General features: G+C 34.1%; 1 protein-coding gene and 1 long non-coding RNA gene across 4 annotated transcripts in view; one reads left to right on the top strand and one right to left on the bottom strand.

The window, feature by feature from the left end:
* Positions 1 to 20,492, top strand: part of LOC106507803 — a 617,638-nt gene that overhangs the window by 189,256 nt on the left and 407,890 nt on the right. For all 3 annotated transcript variants that reach the window (XR_002346466.1, XR_002346465.1, XR_002346467.1), the window contains exon 3: positions 1,149 to 1,208. This is a non-coding gene — a long non-coding RNA (uncharacterized LOC106507803). The remainder of the gene's footprint in view (positions 1 to 1,148; positions 1,209 to 20,492) is intronic.
* The window catches only part of TACR3 (tachykinin receptor 3), a 56,196-nt gene that overhangs the window by 18,643 nt on the left and 17,061 nt on the right, over positions 1 to 20,492 (bottom strand). The window contains 2 exon segments of the mRNA XM_003482466.4: positions 10,982 to 11,132; positions 13,061 to 13,249. Coding sequence (XP_003482514.2) covers positions 10,982 to 11,132; positions 13,061 to 13,249 — 340 coding nt within the window.

The raw sequence follows: 20,492 nt of genomic DNA, 5'->3' as shown, positions 1-20,492 counted from the left end.
AATTAATATAAATAAAGCTATAAGCTTTTCCCAGCTCTACTATTATAACATGTTACTTTAATTGGATGAAAAAGATGGTTGTGTGCAAAGCAACCCGTTTCAGAGAAATGAGAATCTGATCTGTCTTGTTAAATCACCCAAAGACAGAGATTCTGACTTTTCTCTACAATTTTTAAAAAACCGTGAACAAATTTATGTGCTGGAAAACAGTCCTTTTGGCTTATGACTTTTTTTTTGTTTTTTTTTTAGCATAGAATGCAACAGAGCAGCCATTGATATGCCTTATCTGTATTAAGAAATAAGATCATTATAACAAAATGCTCCTGAACTATGGCTCCCATCTCAGCTATGAGACTTGAGGAAAGTATGGGTGAACACTTTACCTTTGAGTCATTTGCTCAAACTGCCTAAATTCTCAAATGTCTTATAGGAAGAAGCTAAGAAAGCAATAGTAAAGGAATGGTAAGGTATCGGGTCTCCCATTCATTGTATTACAGGTGATCCTTAAGTAAATGTTGACTTATTTATTGCCTCAGGCACTGGAGTTTGTGCTTACTGTTCTGAATTCCTTTTACTCCTCCACGTAGTAAAAATACGTGGCCTGGTAATGAAATATTCCAGGAGATGCTTCATGAAATCTTATGTCTAGAAGATAAACTGTAATGTTCCGGGTATTGTAATGATGGAGACCTGGCTTGTTTTTTCAGTCAAGTGATGAAAAAGTATCTTCTAGTTCTCCATGAAGCCTTATCTAAGCTAAAACACTCTCTGTTGTTCAGGCTGGATTAATTATAGTAAACAAGCCTGTGGTCATCATTCATTAGTTTTCAGTCTCCAGTGAGGTCCTGTGTATGAAGGGAACTATCACCTAGTACTTGATCTTCTGCTTTTTCATCTGCATGAGTAGCATTTGAAGTGCTTGTTGTTTATTGTAATTAATACTGGAGTTTCCCTTTGGTGTGTAACGAGTATTCTCTCCATCGTTTTCAGTTCTTTTAGGATGCTCTTTTCCTTTACAGTTTTAATATGTGAAACATGTTTATGTTCCTTTGAAGTGTCAGTGGAAATCATTCTCATCTGGGCTTAGATGGCTGTGGCAAAATGCTTTAAAATCCCTATTTCAGAGATTTGTATAATTTGTATTTCAGATCATGTTGGAGAAAAAATGAGGAAGGAATTATCTGAAGATAATACCTGAGAATCCAAAGGTAAGAAGTATTCAAAATGTAATTTCACCTGTTCTAAGTATTTCCAAATAAAAGATAGATTTGGGAGAAATACAGATGATTTGAAAAATCCTTGTGTTTGGGAATATGCTGAGTGAAGTACAGAGAATCATACTCTTTTTGGGATCTACTACTTAAACAAAGTAGTAGAGGAAAGTCTCTGAAATCTTTTTAGAAATGAAATAAAAATGAAAACAGTAGCAGAAAGACATCTGAAAAAGATTGGAGCAAGCAATTAGAATCACATGCAGAACGGGTTCACATGCAAGCTGGTGTGGCAGAAATAGAAAACGACATGAGTTTTCTCTTTATAATCTTCTCCTGACTTGAAGGAGGGTGAAGTTGAGTATCTGGGGAGTATTTTGTTTGCTGAGAAGGGTAATGGATATAGATAGGGTTGCAAGTTTGGAATTATTTGAATCATAGGAACTGTGATTCAGTAGTTTGCATTGTAAGAACAGTGCTAAATTTGTCTTGAAAAATTATGGCTGAATGGTCTGAGGCAGAGAAACTGGTTAAGTAGAGTTCGCAAGAAGGAAAGATGCAGGGGAGAAGGAAAGGGAGAAGGGGATGAAGAGGAAGAGACACATGTAATTACCTGGGAGCTGACTTGAGAAGAAATGCTAAGGGGTTTTATGTTCTGAGAGTCAAATTCTCCCTTTGGACTAGTGTACAAAATCCTCAGTAAAGTTTACATTTGTCATTCAGAACACATGAAAAAAAAGGCAATATACATGAAGTTAGTTCAAATATGGGTATATGAAATAAATAATGGTAAAGGAAAAGAGGAGGTTACCAGGAACTAGCTATTATTCCAAAATCAAAGGAGTAAGAATCACTTATGTAGCACTATGTGGAGGTTAGACACAGAGAGGTGTCATTCTAGGCACTTTAAAAGACTGCATGGTTTCTTATTGCAATGATTATGTAAAGATGGAATGGAAAAATAATTTGAAAAGGAACTGTCTCCTCTAAGGAAGGAATGAAGAAAAAATAGTAGAGGAGAAAAAGCAAATAGAAGGGCTGTCAAAAGCAAAATGCCTTAATATGTATATGTATTACTGATTCATTTTGCTGTTCACCTGAAATTAACACAATTTCATAAGTCAACTATATCCTAATAATTTTTTTTAAAAAAGAAAACTGCCAACTGGGGATGAGATAAAGGAATAAATTCTTCAAGTCAAACAAACAGAAAAACGGCTTCATCAATTACTTTCTGCTTAAGGATAAGCTTGCTAGAAATGGAGAAGAGTGCTACTCTAATTCCTCATTAAAGAGAATTCTCTCTTGCCAAGGAAGCGGTATCTTCATAGCACAGCAGAAATCTTCCTTAGTGCCAGAAAGCCCTTGACTATAGCAAACTTCATGTCCTAGCTGCTGTCAACCAAAGGAACACTAAGAAAAAAATGTATTTCATGTATTCTTTGGGTTTCAGAAAGGATTTTTGTTTTTAAGAATAGATTTATAGCTGTTGTTACCAGCTGAGGGCCTGGAGCAGAACAGAAGGCTCATGGAAATAATTGCTAGGCTAGTAAATCTGTTAGGGAGATGTGCATCACGTAAGCCTACGAGTATATCCCCTGCCGTCCACCATTCTATTAACTGAATCTCTGTATTCCAAAGGTCCATGGTAGCTCACTTAACTATGAATTTAAATGAAATTATTTCTTCCTTCAGTTGAATCATTAAAAAAATTACCAGGTGGCTTCTTGAGATCATTGTCTTACACTTTAGGTTAATTGTATTTATTCTGTTTTTTGGAACACAGATTTTCATAAGTTGGTTCTTTTTCCAACAAATTAGGTCTTTTGAAATAGAAACTAGAGAAAATCTGAAAATATGAGTCAGTATCCATCAGTGTATCACTATGCAAATCAAAACCACAGTGAAATTTCACCTCACACACGTCTGAATGGCTATTACCAAAAAGTCAATCAATCTATCACTATGCTGAATAAACAAGTGTAAAGCCATCTCTTGCTAGCAAAGAAGCTAAAAGACTATATATTAATATTAACACAAGCTGTGTGAAGATGATGCAAAATGATGCAAAGATAGAAGACAAGTCGTATTTACTTTCTTTTCTTTTTCTTTTTTTTTTTTCCTACTTTTCAGAGTCACACCTGCTGCATATGTAAGTTCCCAGGCTAGGGGTCGAATCGCAGCTATAGCTGTCGGCTACAGCCATGGCAATGCGGATCCAAGCCATGTCTGTGACCTACACCACAGCTCACAGAAATTCTGGATCCACTGAGCAAGGCAGGGATCGAACCCACATCCTCATGGATACTAGTTGGTTTCATAACCTGCTAGCCACAACAGGAACTCCTACTTTCTTACTTTTGAGAGCACAAAATTACCTGTGGCAACCATCAGTTAGCAACTTGTCTTTTTCAAATGATATTTTATTAATCTGTTATTAACTATTATCTTCTAATAAAGAGGAACAATGTTATCAATGAATTTTTCAGTGTTATTTGAGAATATTTTCTTTTAACTAAATTAGAAATAGTAAAAGGTAGAAATAGTGAAATAAATATAAATAGAAACTGGCACATCTGGCAAAAAGATTTTTCTCTACTCCTTGACTTGTGCTTCAGGAGGTTGAGGGTATGGAGATTGGGAAGAAAAAGCTGGAGAAATGAGGAGGAATTTGTGCTCACCTGTATTCCCAGTATGTGGTGTACCAGTATTCACAATTATTGCATCATTCAGAGGGTGTGAAATAATGTTCTTATGAAAATTTCTAATTAGGGCACAAATACCCTGTGCTCATAGGTTAAAGAATATGAACTTGTGCTCATGGATTACAGAAATATGAAACATTTCCTGCAGTAATAACAACAGTTGTCATCATCATCAGAATAAGTGTTCCGGAGTTCCCGTCGTGGCGCAGTGGTGAACGAGTCCGACTAGGAACCATGAGGTTGCGGGTTCAGTCCCTGCCCTTGCTCAGTGGGTTAAGGATCCGGCATTGCCGTGAGCTGCGGTGTAGGTTGCAGACGCGGCTCGGATCCCGCGTTGCTGTGGCTCTGGTGTTGGCCAGCGGCTACAGCTCGGATTCGACCCCTAGCCTGGGAACCTCCATATGCTGCGGGAGCGGCCCAAAGAAATAGCAAAAAGACAAAAAAAAAAAAAAAAAAGAATAAGTGCTCCCTCTGCTGGAACATACCTCCAGCTGCACACAGAGAGAGTATTCCACCTTGCTGTGTTTTCCTTAAGAGAATTTATCTTTTTCATCCAAAATTGCTGTATTTTCTCACAGACTCCACATTTCTTGTCAATAATGTCCTAATTCCCTCTGCACTTAAGTCTCTTAGATAGAATTTTTCTATTTCCTTTCCCTCAGTCTTTTTTTGTGTGTGTTTATGATTTTTATTTTTTCCATTATAGTTGACTTATTTTTTTATTATTTTATGATTTTTATTTTTTTCAGTTTAGCTGGTTTACAGTGTTCTGTCAGTTTTCTACTGTAGAGCATGGTGGCGACTCCACGTTGCTTCCCTCAGTCTTTGTGTCACCAAACTCTGGTGATTATTTTTAAAAGTTTTCACATTGATCCCTTTCTATTACACCATTACCTTCTCTAGCTTCAACTTTTCCACTTATGTATCTCTAAAGTAAGAAAAAACTGTTCCTATTTATCCCAGACCATTATTGTGAAGTAAAATAAAATAATGTTTAGGCTGTGTGCTATAAAAGTTTATAGAATTGGAGTGCCCATGTGGCTAAGAATCTGACTTCAGTGGCTCATGTTGCTTTAGAGGTGGGGGTTTGATCCCTGGCCTGGCACAGGGGCTTAAAATATCCAGTGTTGCTGCAGCTGTGTTGGTCGCAGCTGTGGCTTAGATTCAATCCCTGGTCCGGGAACTTCCATATATTGTGGGTGTGGCCATTAAATTTAGAAAAAAAGTGGTTATAGAATTGGGAAAAGTTTTCCTTATGGTTTCTGAGCTAGTTTTGGACTCCATTTTTGCACCCTTGCCTTGTCATCTGGTGCACGTATAAAATATATTATGCATATTTACTATGCATATATATAAAAATATTTATATACATAACGGACATGGAAGTATTATGTGAAAACAACATGACATTGCACTGTAAATGGATACTCTATGTATTAATGCTTCCTGTGATTTTCCTTCCTGTTTTCTGGCCCTCTAGTACTCCTTTGAAAAACTTACCTAGGCATAGATGAAAGCATGTATTTTTTCTTTCCTCCAATTAAATAGAGTTAGGGTAGGACAAGAAGGAGATGGATGGGTGGCTGAACCTGGAGAGAAAAATGCTTAGAGACCAAAGTCTTATAAATTAGAAGAAGAATAATTTTATTTTCGAATGGAGGGGGCTCCATGCTGAACTGACCTTAAATTTAAATGTGGGTCTTCCAATTCCAGTCCCTGGACAATAAATTACTTGCAGACAACAGTATAGTACAACCAGTAGGTGACTGGTTACTTGCATGGGGTCAAAGGTATGAGGGTAAACTTTGGCTCTATCAAAATCAGCTGCACAGAACCCATTAGAAAATTTCTTATGAGCTTGGCCCACTAATATTTTTGGCCTGAAATATCCTCGTTCATAGCATTTTAAAAATTTTAAATAAAATCACTTGTGCACAATGCCTGGTCTACATTAGATGTTAAATAAATAATCGATGAATCTTCAGTCTTGGATTTTTACAGTTGGAGGAGAACTCAGAGGTAATCTAGTTCAGTCTTCTCATTTTAAAATAAGATATGAGCCCAGAGAAAAGTGATGATTCAAACAAAATAGTACTGAAATATAACACCAGGTTTGGCAACCAGTTCTCCTTCCATGGAATTACAAAGCCTGGCATTTCTTTTGTTTTGTATCGTATCTATCACTCTCCATCCTAGTTCTCTCACTCTCTCTTCTCTCTCTGGCACACAAAAAAACATTGTGCTCATTTAGCTTTACAAACCTAGATTTTCTCCAAATATAAGAAACAATTACGGGAGTTCCCACTGTGGCTCAGCGGGTTAAGGACCCGATATTGTCTTTGTGAGGATGAGGGTCCGATCCCTGGCCTTGATCAATGGGTTAATGATCCATCATTGCCACAAGCCATGGCACAAGTTGCAGATGTGGCTTGGATCTGGTATTGCTATGGCTGTGGCATAGGCCACAGGTGCAGCTCCAATTCAACCCCATTCCTGAGAACTTCCATATGCTTCAGGTGCAGCCATTGAAAGACAAAAAAAAAAAAAAAAAAAAAAAAGGAAAAACAATTGCATTTGTATCTGTCTACTGATATTTGGTAGTGGCAGTGTAATTACTGTGGAGTTTGTTGTAGTTGCAGCAAGACCATTAATATCAATATTCCTTAGGGTGTTACAGGAGAATTTGTTAAGGGAGATTTAGAGTGTTAAAAACTCATCTGAACTAAAAACAAAAACCACAATATATTGAGCTGAATTATAATTTTTAACAATCAAAAACAGATTTTAGTGTGAATCTTTGCTTATGTAAAAATAGATGCCTCCTCACTTTAGTACTTGCATGCAGTCCCAGTTTACTGTTAAAATGTTTTCTAAGAATTAATTTTTATGTTGACTGGTGGTACTAAAAATAAATTTTAAGTTGACTACTGGTACTGGAAAATAACTTTTCCTTAAAAAAAAATGTTATATATTTTGGTTAGTTTAACCCACATATTCTTTTAACTCGGAATATGTCAACAAATATTGCAATAATATTATTAAATTGTACTACTGGTTATTAAACAAATAGAAAACTAGGGAAAGAATTATTTTATCTTATTTACGACCACTGCACCTTGAGCAAAGCATGGAAATGATCAGTAAAATATAGAAAGTAAGAATATACTCTCTAGAATTAGGTTTTCTGGGTTCAAATCCTGACTATCATTCAATAGACTAGGCAGTTACTTAACCCATCTAATGACTGTTTCTTCATCTGCCAAAGGAAAACTAACAATAGTGCCTTTATCATGTGGTTGTCAGCATTCAAATGGCTAATCTATTTAAAGTACCTAAATCAAGTGCCTGGCATGTAACAAGCACAATAAATGCTAGTTGCTTTTATAGAGCTATTGCAAGTGTTATTCATTTTACCAGTGATCATGATTAGGTTTATTTTTGACTTAAGAATAGAAGAAAGTAAGTGCAGATTAGAATTGCATATTTATGAGCATTAGGTACCAGATACTTTAATACATACATTATCTTTATTTGCCCTTATCAAAAAAATCCGTAAAAAATAATATTTTAATATTTTATAAATGAGAAAATGGGCAGAAGATTGGCTAAGGGTGGCTGACAGTTCTTTTCAGTTCAATGTAATGGAAAGAATGGCCGTTTTGCATTCTACAGGCCTGAATGGACGCCACTTGCCCTATTACCAGAAATATGTGTTTAGACACCTTTCACCTTCTCAGAGCTTCAGTTTCCTGATTTATTAAAATGGAAGAATTAATAGCCCTACCTCCTGGGCATATTCTGAAGGTTCACACAGTCAGTGTATGAGAATGCATATTGTGTAATACAAATAATATTCAGATATAAAGTACCATTCTGAAAGCTGGCCCTTTGAGCTAATTCTCTCAAAGGACTCAACTATAAAAACTTTTGTCCAGGGTTCAAGTCCAAGTTCTGTCACTTAGTAATTTTGTACATTTGAGACTCAGTTTCATTTTTCTGTAAAATGGAAAAATTCTAGAAGTTATTTACAAACTGTGACTCACTATAAAATGTTGGTCCATATTATGTTTAAAAAGAAAAAAGGCCTATTTTATATTCTACCTCTTTACTTTTCTACCACATGGCGCTTTCCGATCTCCACAACACTAGCAAATATATTCACAGTATGGTGCCTAAAGTACCGTTTACTGAGTACCGTTCTATTTGCCAGGTACATTTTAAAGTATTTAGCATGTACTGAAACCAAATGATTTTATGGAATTTTATATATAAAAATAAACAAGTAAGAATAGCTAAGAAAATCCTGGGAAAAAAAGGAATAGGAGTTCCCTGGTGGCTCAATGGGTTAAGTTCTAACATTGTCACTCCTGTTTCTCTGGTTATGGTTATGGCACTGGTTCAGTCCCTGGCCTGGAACTTTGGCATGCCATGGGCTTGGCCAAAAAAAAAAAAAAAAGAAGAAGAAATATGGATGGCAAGCTTCCCTGTCAGATATTAAACTACATTCTAAAGCTTGGTGAATTAACCATTGTGGTGATAATGCATGAACAGCCAGATAGAACAGCATGTAAACTAAGTCTCAAACACATTGGAGAATTTAGAATATGATAATTGTGACATTTTAAGTTAATGTTGAAAAAGAGGAATTACTCATTAAATGGTCATAGGTACAGTAGGAAATCACCAAGAAAATAAAACTGGGATCTCATCCCACAACTTATAAAAATAAACTTCAGGTAGGTCTAAGTTGTAAATAGAAAACACATTATGAAACTACTGGAAGAGCTTGATTCAATCTAATCTATCCACATAAAGAGTGATTTTTAAAATTGACAATTGATACTATTCTCACATGCAAGCCCATGTTCTGAAGTATTGAGAATTGTAAGATAGTGGTCTATTTTCATTCTTTTGCATGTAGTTATCCAGTTTTTCCCAATACTATTTATTGGAGATACTGTCCTTTGTATATTCTTGGCTCTTTTGCTGTAAATTAGTTGGCCATTTATGTGTGGGTTTATTTCTGGGCTCGCTATTCTGTTTCATTGATCAATGTATTTGTTTTTATGCCAATACCATACTATAATTATGTCAATTATATTATAGCTTCATAACAACAATTTAAAATTGAGAAGTGTGGTTCCTTCAGCATTGTTTTACTTTTCTCAAGAGTTCTTTGGCTATTTAGGGTTTTTTGTGATTTCATATAAATTTTGGGATTATTTGCTTATCTCTGTGAAAAATGCTATTAGAATATTGATAGGAATTGCACTGAATCATAGATTGCTTTGGGTAGTAAAAACATTTTAACAATATTAATTCTTCCAGTACATGAGCACAAAACATCTTTCTGTTTGTGTCTTTTTCAGTTTCTTTCATCATGGTATTATAGTTTTCAGTGGAGAGGTCTTTCACCTCCTTGGTTAAGTTTATTCCTAGATATTTAATTCTTTTTGATGCAATTGTAAATGGTATTCTTTCCTAATTTCTCTTTCTAATAGTTAGCTATTAGTGTATAGAAATGGGATAGATTTTGTGTGTTGTGTTGTAATACCTGTTATAGATTTTATATGCAAAGTTTAATTTTCCTTTTAGAAATCCATGATGCATAAACCTGATTGCAGTCTTCCCTGCACCCACAATTACTGAATGAGAAATATTAGTGGATAATCCATCTAGAAATCTTTTCAAGTGATTACCAAGCACTCAAGGGCTGCATATATTTCCTCCTAAAGTGCTATCCTTTCTTATCTTTTTCAAAGGGGGGGAAAAAAAAAACTTCCACTTTTTAAGTACTACTAGCAAAACAGAAAGGAACATACAGAAGCTTTTCTAGTATTTTTGAAATAATTCCTATCCACTGCCACTGATAAAGAGCAGGGAGAAAATTTAATCAAAGCAAATAGGATTTTCAGTCAATGCAAACTCAGGTATAGGAGGTATTCCTGACTGCAGGTTGTATCCCAGGTAGAATAGAAATTAGAGAGTGGGACCAAAGAAATTAGTTGTCTTTACATGTCACTGTTTCAGTTAGAGATATTTTATGGGAGTTCCCATTATGGTCAGAAATTAAGCCTTGCCTTGCTCAGTGGGTTAAGGATCCAGCCTTGCTGTGAGCTGTGGTGTAGGTTGCAGACATGGCTCAGATCCAGTGTTGCTGTGGTGTGGTGTAGGCCTGAAGCTACAGCTCCAATTTGACCCCTAGCCTGGGAATCTCCATATGCCATGGGTGTGGCCCTAAAAAAAATTTCATCTGTATCTGTCATAAATTTTAGGTGTTTTTTTAACTTTGATTTTAGTTCCTTTCCTTTAAGACAACGAGGCTTTAAAATGCCCAACTGGATAGATATTTATCATGTCCTGATGGGTTAAAATATTTATATAATTTCATAATAAAAAAAGCAGATATGTTCTAATGATGTCCATCAGCCAAAATACAAATTTTTCTGAAAATATCTGTACGAAAATACTTTAGGCCATTCTGGAAACTGATTTTATCCTTAATGTAACTTACCTTAAGTATAAATCTTGATAAAATCTTATAGCTATCTTAAATACAGATTCTTGATTAATTAAAATAAGTAAAATGAGAATCAGAATTAAATGATCTGGAAATGAGTTCTACATTGAGTTTTAAACTGCATTTGATTTTAATCAGATTTTTTAAAAGAAAGAATAATATTTATTTGCAATATAAACAAAATCCTGTTTCTGGTTCAGGATGTATATCTATATCTAATCAAATCTATCTGTCTGTCTGTCTGTCTGTCTGCTTATCTATCTATCTATCTATCTATCTATCTATCTATCTACTATCTATCTATCTGATGTAGGGTCACAAATTTTCCTTCATAAGATAATAAAGCAAAAATAAAAAGTCTTTCTGTAAGGAAGTGACTGTGCTTTAAAATTGTTGAAGTGTTTTTTAAGGGAAGTGTCCATGTAGTTGAAAGAACTACTCCAACTATGTAGAACTACTTCCAACTACAGTGGTTGGAAGCTTAGAGAAGATGAAAAACGTGCCATAATTTACACAAGTGCTGAGTAAATTACATGAAACAGTACCTTTCTTTTAGCCTTTAGCTGCTCATGGTACTTGTCACAGGTGTCCCCTGGGATCTCCGCTCCCCACAGAGTGATTCCAACGATGGTGTATGTGATACCCATGACAAGCAATGGGAAACAGTACACCAGTATAATAACAATAATATGGTAACTGTAAGAAGTAAGAAAAACAAATACTGAAGAGCATATTAGAATGAAATAGTAAGACTTTGAATATGTTCTATTTTAAATTATAATTGAATACATGCCAAAGATTATTTCCACATTTTCTCCAAGTCTTCATTTTACAAAGCCATCAAAATATTGTACTATTGTCACCTATAACCATCCAGATGCTACCAGGTGATCTTTGTCAATCTATGTTTCAAATGAAATATATATGAAAATTATAGCTGAACTGCAGTGCTCTTTTAAACTACACATGTTTCCTCTGACCTAGAAGTTGTTCAAGTCAAATGCCTTTCCTCTGCTTGGTAACTGCTGAGCTAACCTAATTAAATATATAATTAAGAGGAAAAGAGATAGGAGAGAATAAACTGATCAACTGACATATTTTCTCCTGTGTAAAACTATTCTGTATTTCTTGCAACATCAGTCATGTTTGAAATAAATTGTTTCTCATATTTGAAATAAGTTATTTTGCATTCATTGAAAAAATGTAAACAGATACTCTGAGTCACATTGGATCAACAAGCTATTTGACTGTGATTTTGGAAATCAGGTAAAGACATTTGCAGGTGTTCTCATGTTGTTCAGTTGGTTAAAGATCCTGCATTGTCCCTACAGTGGCTCAGGTTGCTGCTGTTGCAGAGGTTCAATCCCTGCCCTGGGAAGTTCTATATGAACATTTACATGAATTTTTCGAAAATCATGTGACATTTGATTGCATCATTATTGGTAAATAACATATGGATGTATTAGTCATACCAAAATCATGATACTATAAATTATCAACTTTAATTCTGGAATTTCATAGCTTTCAATCAAAATTATAAGGATGTGATTAGGGAGGAATAAGAAGGGCAACCAATAACATAATAGCCAAATTAGAGTTTGTATTAACTTGTGTGGCTTCCACTGTCTTAGGAACGCTTTAAAGTAATTAAAGAGTTTGCTATGCTGTCTTCTCAATCTCTGTGTTTTTTTGTAAAGTGAATCTTAAAACTCTTTGCTATCTTATACCTGGTAGCTTTTAAAGTATTAATTTAAAGTTAGTGGGAAATTGAGTCAGTGAACAAATAATTTTATTATGATTAATTTTATTTTGTTATTATACAACTAAGATGCATTAATAATATGTAATGGATAGCATGTAGTCCTCAGTTTAATACCTGCTGCCTGCTTTTCCTTCAGTAAATACTTACTAATGTTTTTCCTTAAAAATCTGGACTCTCAGTAGGGCCGTTTCATTAAATGGCTCTTTCAAAGATGACTGTTACAGTATCATAATTTATTATTTTTAAAGGAAAAAACATATCACTAAATATAATCTTATTGAAATAAAATTTAAATAGAATAAAAATTGCAAACAATTGCACAATTACGTTTAATTTTTTTTCATTTGCTTTTCTTAAGGTAGGTCTGAACAGTGAAATACCAAGTTCTATCATATATCATTCCCATTTCCTTTCAAATCTAGTGCTTAAGTTTCTTTAATGCTAAAACAAAGGAACACAACCAAGAACCCACCAAGACTTCCCTCCCTTCAGCTGGACTTCTTAAAAGAGCAGTCCACAGTTTTGGGTTTCAGTTCCTCCCTTCTCATTCATTTCTCAATTGATACAGCTTCACTTTGCTTTGCATTTTCATTTCCGGTGATCTTATCACCTACTCCAGACACTCTCCAGATCCACCCTATATATAGGTCATCACATTTTTCCAATTAAAACCTTTTTAACTTATACAAACTAATTGACCATATCATATTGTGGTATTTTTAATATGTCTCCTCTTCCCAAGTTATGTGTGAGCCCTTGAGAGAAATGTGTATGTCTTATCTGCTTAATTGTTGCTTCCAACTTATAGTTCCTTAAGTGTTCAATACATTTAATTGATAAGTGTAATAGAGAATTAACTTACGTGAAGTGTTGTTTGGGACCTTCTGGCCATTGCACATAGCAAAGAGTACGGCCTGGCATGACTTTGATTTTGGAGTAAAGACACTGAGGGAAGGCAAGTAGAAATGCTAGAATCCAGATACCTCCAATGACAATCTTGGTTGCTGTGGCAGAGAGTCTGGGTTTCAAGGGATCAATAATGGCCATATACCTGTATGAAAACAAACAAAACCGTTTTGTTGGCTCTCTTGTTAGTAGAGTTTAAAATGAATTTCAAAGGAGTTTCAAGGGCCAAGTTTATCACTCTTCTGGTAAGCAAATTGATAAAAATTTTGCTTGTATAGAGGCAGCATTGAATAATTATGGCATAATCTTAGGAATAAGATCAAGATTCAAGTCCTATTCTGTCACTTATTTAGCCTTTTTGAACCTCATCTTCATTATTTTTGAAGTAGAAATAAGAACAGGCCTATCTTAGTGGTGAAGTCAAGATCAATAGGAGTAATATAAGTGAAAGATATTGATTGTTTGATGCTGTGCCTGACATTATGAGAACTCTTAAATATCTGCTGAATGGAATTGGAAAGGTGTGTAGTAAGTGCTTAAAAATATGAATTCTATACCCTAAATCTCTACTTTTCTTCTGTGTGTTTAACTTTTTTAGAAGAAAATTCTAGAGAACTAGTATGGATAATATCTACATGATTGACAAAGATAAGGAGTCCCCAGGAAGGATATTGTCAATATATCCATTCAGAAGAATCCAGAGATAAGTTCAGGATTTAGATAAGGATGAATAAATAGAGTTTGATTGAGGCTATGCTTTCTTAGTACCTCCAAAATTGAATTCATACACATAAATATTCATAGTGTATATCTTATAACTATGTATAATAGAATTGTTATAGTAAAATATATTTAATGTTCTAAAAATATATTTACATATGATTTTAGAGTTCAACTTTTTGAGAAATTAGAAACTCTTGAATATGATAACAGAAGTCAGGCTTTATTCACTTGGGAATTAGAAACAGTATGCCTGGAAGAATCAAGTTCCAGTTTTAAATTGGATAATATGGCTAATTACAAAATTATGGCTAATATTCAGATTAGAAAATAACATTAAATGAATTATTTATATTTTGGCATATCTGTTAATAAAATACATGATTTAAATTATATTATTTTTACTGTTAGCCATTTTGTTTTTCTCAAATATGTTTTTATTTGGAATTTTCAAAGGCAACACTTTCATCAAAGAATGAGTATTGGGAGTTCCCGTCGTAGCGCAGTGGTTAACGAATCCGACTAGGAACCATGAGGTTGCGGGTTCAATCCCTGCCCTTGCTCAGTGGGTTAACGATCCGGCGTTGCCGTGAGCTGTGGTGTAGGCTGCAGACGCGGCTCGGATCCTGCGTTGCTGTGGCTCTGGCGTAGGCGGTGGCTACAGCTCCGATTCAACCCTAGCCTGGAACTCATATGCCGCGGAGCGGCCAAGAAATAGCAAAAAAAACAACAACAACAAAAAAAAAAAAAAAAGACAAAAAAAAAAAAAATGAGTATTATGTAAGCCAAAAACATTTAATCTTATGAATAGGTATTTCAAAATAAGGATAATTCATGAATTTGTTTACTGCTCTTCACTTTTGTAAGTGTTAGGCAGAATTAGATCTTCAGTAGATATATTGGAATTTATATACTATTCATAATATTAACTTTAGTTATAATTTATTTAAAGGAAGCATTATTGTTATTATGTATGACAGCTAATAGGCAAAAGTGAATGCTAGCTATGAAAAAATAATTCTAAAATAGTACCTTGATTTAGGGAAATAAAGTGAAACAAACAAAAAATAAAATGCACATGTGTGAAACTGAAAACTGTTTAAGGTTCACCTTTCATGCTTTTGTTGGTAAAGTTAGTATTAGCAACATATATTGATTGCTAAATATGACCAGACAATTTATTACACACAATACATATATAGATATATATACTTAATATCCAGAAAACTTGAATAACAAATAATAATATTACCTCTAATTTATAGAAAAGAAAACTGAGGCTCAAAGTTTAAGTAAATTGTTTAAAGTGTCCCATATAGTTAGAACTGGAATTCTAAGCCAATTCTTCCAATCCTCAGACTCTTTATAGGTACAGATTATAGCTTTGAATATAACTATTCATGTATGGAATTACTGAAGATAAAGAAAAATATGTATAAAGTAGATGCCTACCAAGGAATCAGAGGTTGCATTTTTGTCTCTAAATCCAAAAGCATTTATGTGCAAAAGCAAAGATGAAAGTCAAACATATAAAGGCAATAATTGTGGTTGGTCATTTCTGTCTACTGATGTGGAATATAAGTCACCATAGCATTTCTCTTATTATATTGAACTGTTGCTTTATGGTATTTCCAGAGTTAGACACAGTACTTAGTACAATAAATTTTGTTGTACTAAACTGTGTATTTCTTCTATCATAATCTTTTGCTTGCCCTGGAAATTTGTAATTGTAATTTCAATGTTTAGATAGTTGACTTTTTTGAGACTAAAGTCAGAAACTGAGTAACATGAGTAAGTTTAGAGTCCTATACAGCTACGACAGCACAGAAAATTGAAAATAAACTGCAAATTTTATATTGATTTTTTTTCTGCTAATTATTTCAATGTTAGAGAAATTATTTCCTGACAGGTAGAATATTGCTTTATTTGAACTGTATGGCAACAATAAATTTATGTTCTCATTGACTAGCACTTTATTGGAAGGGTGGGCCCTAATTAAGTATAAGATATACAGAAGAAATGTAGAAACAGAGAAACATACAGAGCATGGCACTTGGGAATGGATGCCAGAGTCTGCCCCAATCCACCAGAAGCTAAGAAGAGGCAAGGCAGAATTTATTCACCGGTTTCAAATGGTGCATGGCCCTTGCCAACACCTTAAATTCAGACTTTAGCTTCCAGAAAAGTGCGACATACATTTCTGTTAAGCCCCTCAGTTGTGCTACATTTTTACAGTAGCCCTAGGAAACCAATTTGATGCGTAAGGATGGGAGCAACATCGTGCACTTGAGGAACTAAAGGCTAATGTAATTGAAACGTTGGAAATGAAGAGGGAAAGCCAGTTGAGACAAAGTTGTAGTGCAGGTCCTAGAATTCCTCTGGAAAGTAATTGAGGCGATTCAGTCAGGAGAGAGAGTAATTAGATTTTAGTCTGGAAAATGGATTGAAGGAGGGAAAGAAGGGAAGCAGGAACTTAAGTTACCTCATTTTTGTTTTCGTTTTGGTGAGAGATGATTACTGCTTGGAATTGAGCATTACCACTGGGAACTGAATTATGTTAATGATTGAGGAAAATAAATGTTGAAATTGGAGTTTGCTTGTGGTGCAACACGGGTTAAGGATCCAGCATTGTCACTGTAGCAGCTCAGGTTGCTGCTGTGGCATAGCTTTGATCCCTGGCCCAGGAACTTCCATGTGCTTTGGGTGCAGGAAAAAAAAAAAAAAAAATTGACATAGAAAGGGAAACCTAGTAGAATTTCCACACACTGCTGAAGCCCAATTTGAAACTGGTAATTGGGAATTCACTGTTGCATTAATATTTCCTATTCTGTGACTCTCTCCAGGAATAATAATTTGCCCAACAATAAGTATGAAGAAAATGAATCCTCAGGGTAATGCATATAAACACCCTTTGGACTTTGAGAAGAAATGATCCAATCCAAGATATAATCTCACTCCTTTAAAGAAATATATATCTTTGATATGATCACATTAGATTTTCCTAGGTATTTGAGCTTCTCTCTACCATTCTCCACACACCAACAGAATAGATAGTAGATCTGCACTGAAAATGGAAATTATCCAGGTCAGATAATAAGTTCATGTTTTCCACATGCTGGTTTCCTTGCTGGAATGATTTTTCTATTGTCTGTATGCTATTTTATGACTGAAAAACTTCCACCCATCCTTTAATTTTCACTCAGGTTATAGAGCAATCCCTATAGATTCTTTCCCTCTCTCTGTCTAGAATTTTTACATCTTCAGTGCTGCAACAGCATTGTGCTCATATTTTGGTTTTAGCTCACTGTAGCTGTGATTTATTCTCTGTGTTCTGTAGCATCTAACAAGGTATTATAGTAGTCAACATGACTGTTGAATAGTGATTGCAAATGGTTGTTGAATATTTGGACAGATGGATGAGTGAATAATTGTTTACAAATGGAAACTTCAGTGTGTACACAATTTTTAAAAAAGAATAGTTTTTTAACTTTTTAAAATAGAAATAATAAACATAACATAGAGTATGATTATGAGGTAAAAATGACATTAAATAACACACTGTTTATCTAAGGGAGACTTAGATAAAATCAGGCATAGTAGACATTCAACCTTAATCACTTTAAACTATGTTGAATAAAATGAAATTAACATGAGACCAAAAAAACTTTTGTGGTGAGCTTGAGACAAAAACAAATAAAAATAACTATTTAATCTGGTTCTTAGCTAGAGTGGAACGAAAAATAAGTTCATGTCAAAACTCTGATGTAAGTATTAAAAAAAACACTTTGATATTGTCCTAGCTCTTCAACAGAAACTCTTCCATCAAGGTAGTGCAGTATAGGTTATTTCTCTTTCAAATCTCTCCTTTTAGAACAATTTCCTGTATGAAGAGTAGTAAGGTCTTCTGTGCAACACCAGTTGGAGCAATTAGTGGTCTATGCTTCAGTGATTAAACAGAAATGTCCAGTGTTATCCTTGGAGACTCTGTAAGTTCTTTGGGTGCACTAGGAGTTAAATTTCCTTCACTTTCATTTTAATATGAACCTGAACCATATTAAACTTCTTTCTGAGGTGGCCTGTGGCAATTCCACTCTATTGTCCTTAAAGTCAGAGAAATGATGGTGTCCATCAAGCAGAGGCATTCCAAAAGTTTGGCTATTTAAGTTGCGATGATGTAAATGCTTACTTGACTGTTCAAATGGAAGAAATAATGTAATAGATGACCTCCAAAGTAGGACGATAATATACTCTTGAATATATACTTGGATAATAAATATATTCATAGCATCTAGGATAGTGATAGCATATATTTGGCACCCAATACATATTTATTGTATGACTAAATTAGTGAGTGAATGGAGGCACTTTAAAAAATTTGTTTTCCTATCATTTTCTATCACTAAATAATTTGTGCTCAAATTACCTTAATAGGATATCATTAAAATGTAACTAAAGAGAAAAATCAGATATTAAAAAGATGAGCAATAGCAACAATAACAACTATAAAAGAAGAAAGAAAAATACGAAGCATTCAAATTGAACAGAAATACTGTCTTTATTACTTACAGAAGTAATACTGTTTTTATTAGAAGAAGAAATGATTTTCCATGTTGAAAATCCTAAGGTATCTGAAATACCCAAAACCCATTAGAATTCTTAAATAAGTTCAGCAAGGTCACAGGATACAAGTTCAATCAACTCTATTTCTAAATACTAGTTATGAACAAATTTGACAATGAACTTCATTATTTATTTATTTGTGTATTTATTTACTTATTATTGTTATTTTCCCCGACACACTTTTTCCCCCCACTGTACAGCATGGGGACCCAGTTACATATACATGTATACGTACTTTTTCCTCCCATTGTCATGCTCCGTTGTAAGTTTGTAGACATAGTTCTCAGTGCTACACAGCAGAATCTCACTGTTAATCCATTCCTAAAGCAATAGTTTGCATCTGTTAACCCCAAGCTCCCAATCCCTCCCACTCCCTCCCTTCTTTCATAAACTCTATTCAGCAGCATCAAAAAGAATAACATTTGGAGTTCCCATCGTGGCTCAGTGGTTAACGAATCTGACTAGGAACCATGGGGTTGCGGGTTTGATCCCTGGCCTTGCTCAGTGGGTTAAGAATCCGGCGTTGCCATGAGCTGTGGTGTAGGTTGCAGACGCGGCTCAGATCCTGCATTGCTGTGGCGGTGACGTAGGCCGACAGCTACAGCTCTGATTAGACCCCTAGCCTGGGAATCTCCACATGCCGTGGGAGCGGCCCAAGAAATGGCACTAAGACAAAAAAAAAAAATTAATAAAATGTAACAAATATAGGAATAAATTTATAAAAGAATTGAGCGTATACATTTAAAATTACAAAGCATTTTTGAAAGAAATTAAAGAAAACCTCAATAAATAAAGAGAGAGTCTATGTCCATGGATTGGAAGACTCAATATTGTTACGCTGACAGTGCTTTATAAATTGATTGTTAAGATTCAGCACAATCCTTATAAAATTCCTATTCTAATTCCAGAATTTAAAAACGATCCTAAAAATAATTTGGAAGTGCAAATGGTCTAGAATGGTCAAAACTTTTTTAAAATTAAAATAAAGTTGAAGAACTTATACTTCAATATTTCAAAATTTATCACAGTGCTACAGTAATCAAGATAGTGTAATACTGGCATAAAAATAGACATATAGATCAATGAAATAAAAATATCAAGAGTCCAGAAATACTTATATTTATGTTCAATTGATTTATGATGAATGTGCCAAGGCAATTCAGGGGGAGTAAATTGTAGTCTTTTCAATAACAGTGATATGATAATTAGCTATCCACACACAAAAAGATGAATTATACTGTTATCTCACATTACATACAAAGATAACTTCCAAATAGGTCACATATAAATATGAGATCTGAAACTGTAAAAATATCAGAAAAAAATAAGAACTGAATCTTCACACTACAAAGGCACAGACAATAAAGAATAAAATGATATTGTAGTCCTTCAAAATTAAAAATTTTTGCTTTTCAAATATACCATGAAGAAAGTAAAAAGACAAACCACAAAGAGAAAATATTTGCAAATAATATGTCTAATAAATGACTTGCAATAAAAAACCCCACAACTCTCACAATTTAATGTCATATAAGCCAATTAAACAAAGAAAACAATTTGAAATCTCTGCAAAAGACTACATATGATTTAGATGATTCCATTTATATCAATCTCTAGGAAAGTCAAATCTACAGCAGGAGAAAATACCTTAGTGATTATTTAGGGCTATGTGTGGAACAGAGAGTGACTACAAAATTGGAAGTGCTATTTCTTTTTAAGGGAATGGAAATGTTCTAAAATTAAATTATGTTGTTGGTTATATCACCAAAACCTTACTAAGAATCATTAAATTGTATACTTAAAATGAGTATATTTTATGGTAAAAAATTTTTAACAATACGGCTGTTAAAAATAAAATCTTAATAGTAAGAAAACAATCCAATTTAAAAATTGGCAAATGGCTTGCATAGACACTTCATGAAAGAATATATATTAATGACAAATAAGCACATGAAAATTGTCTAACATAAATATCCATCAGTGAAATATGAATTAAAACCACATCAAGATATAGCTATACACATTAAAGTGGCTAAAATTAAAACAAA

The sequence above is a fragment of the Sus scrofa genome, chromosome 8 (genome assembly GCF_000003025.6).
Source record: "Sus scrofa isolate TJ Tabasco breed Duroc chromosome 8, Sscrofa11.1, whole genome shotgun sequence".
NCBI classification, from domain to species: Eukaryota; Metazoa; Chordata; class Mammalia; order Artiodactyla; family Suidae; genus Sus; species Sus scrofa.
Note: the sequence above shows the minus strand (reverse complement) of the source record. Positions and strands in the feature narration are given on the sequence as shown.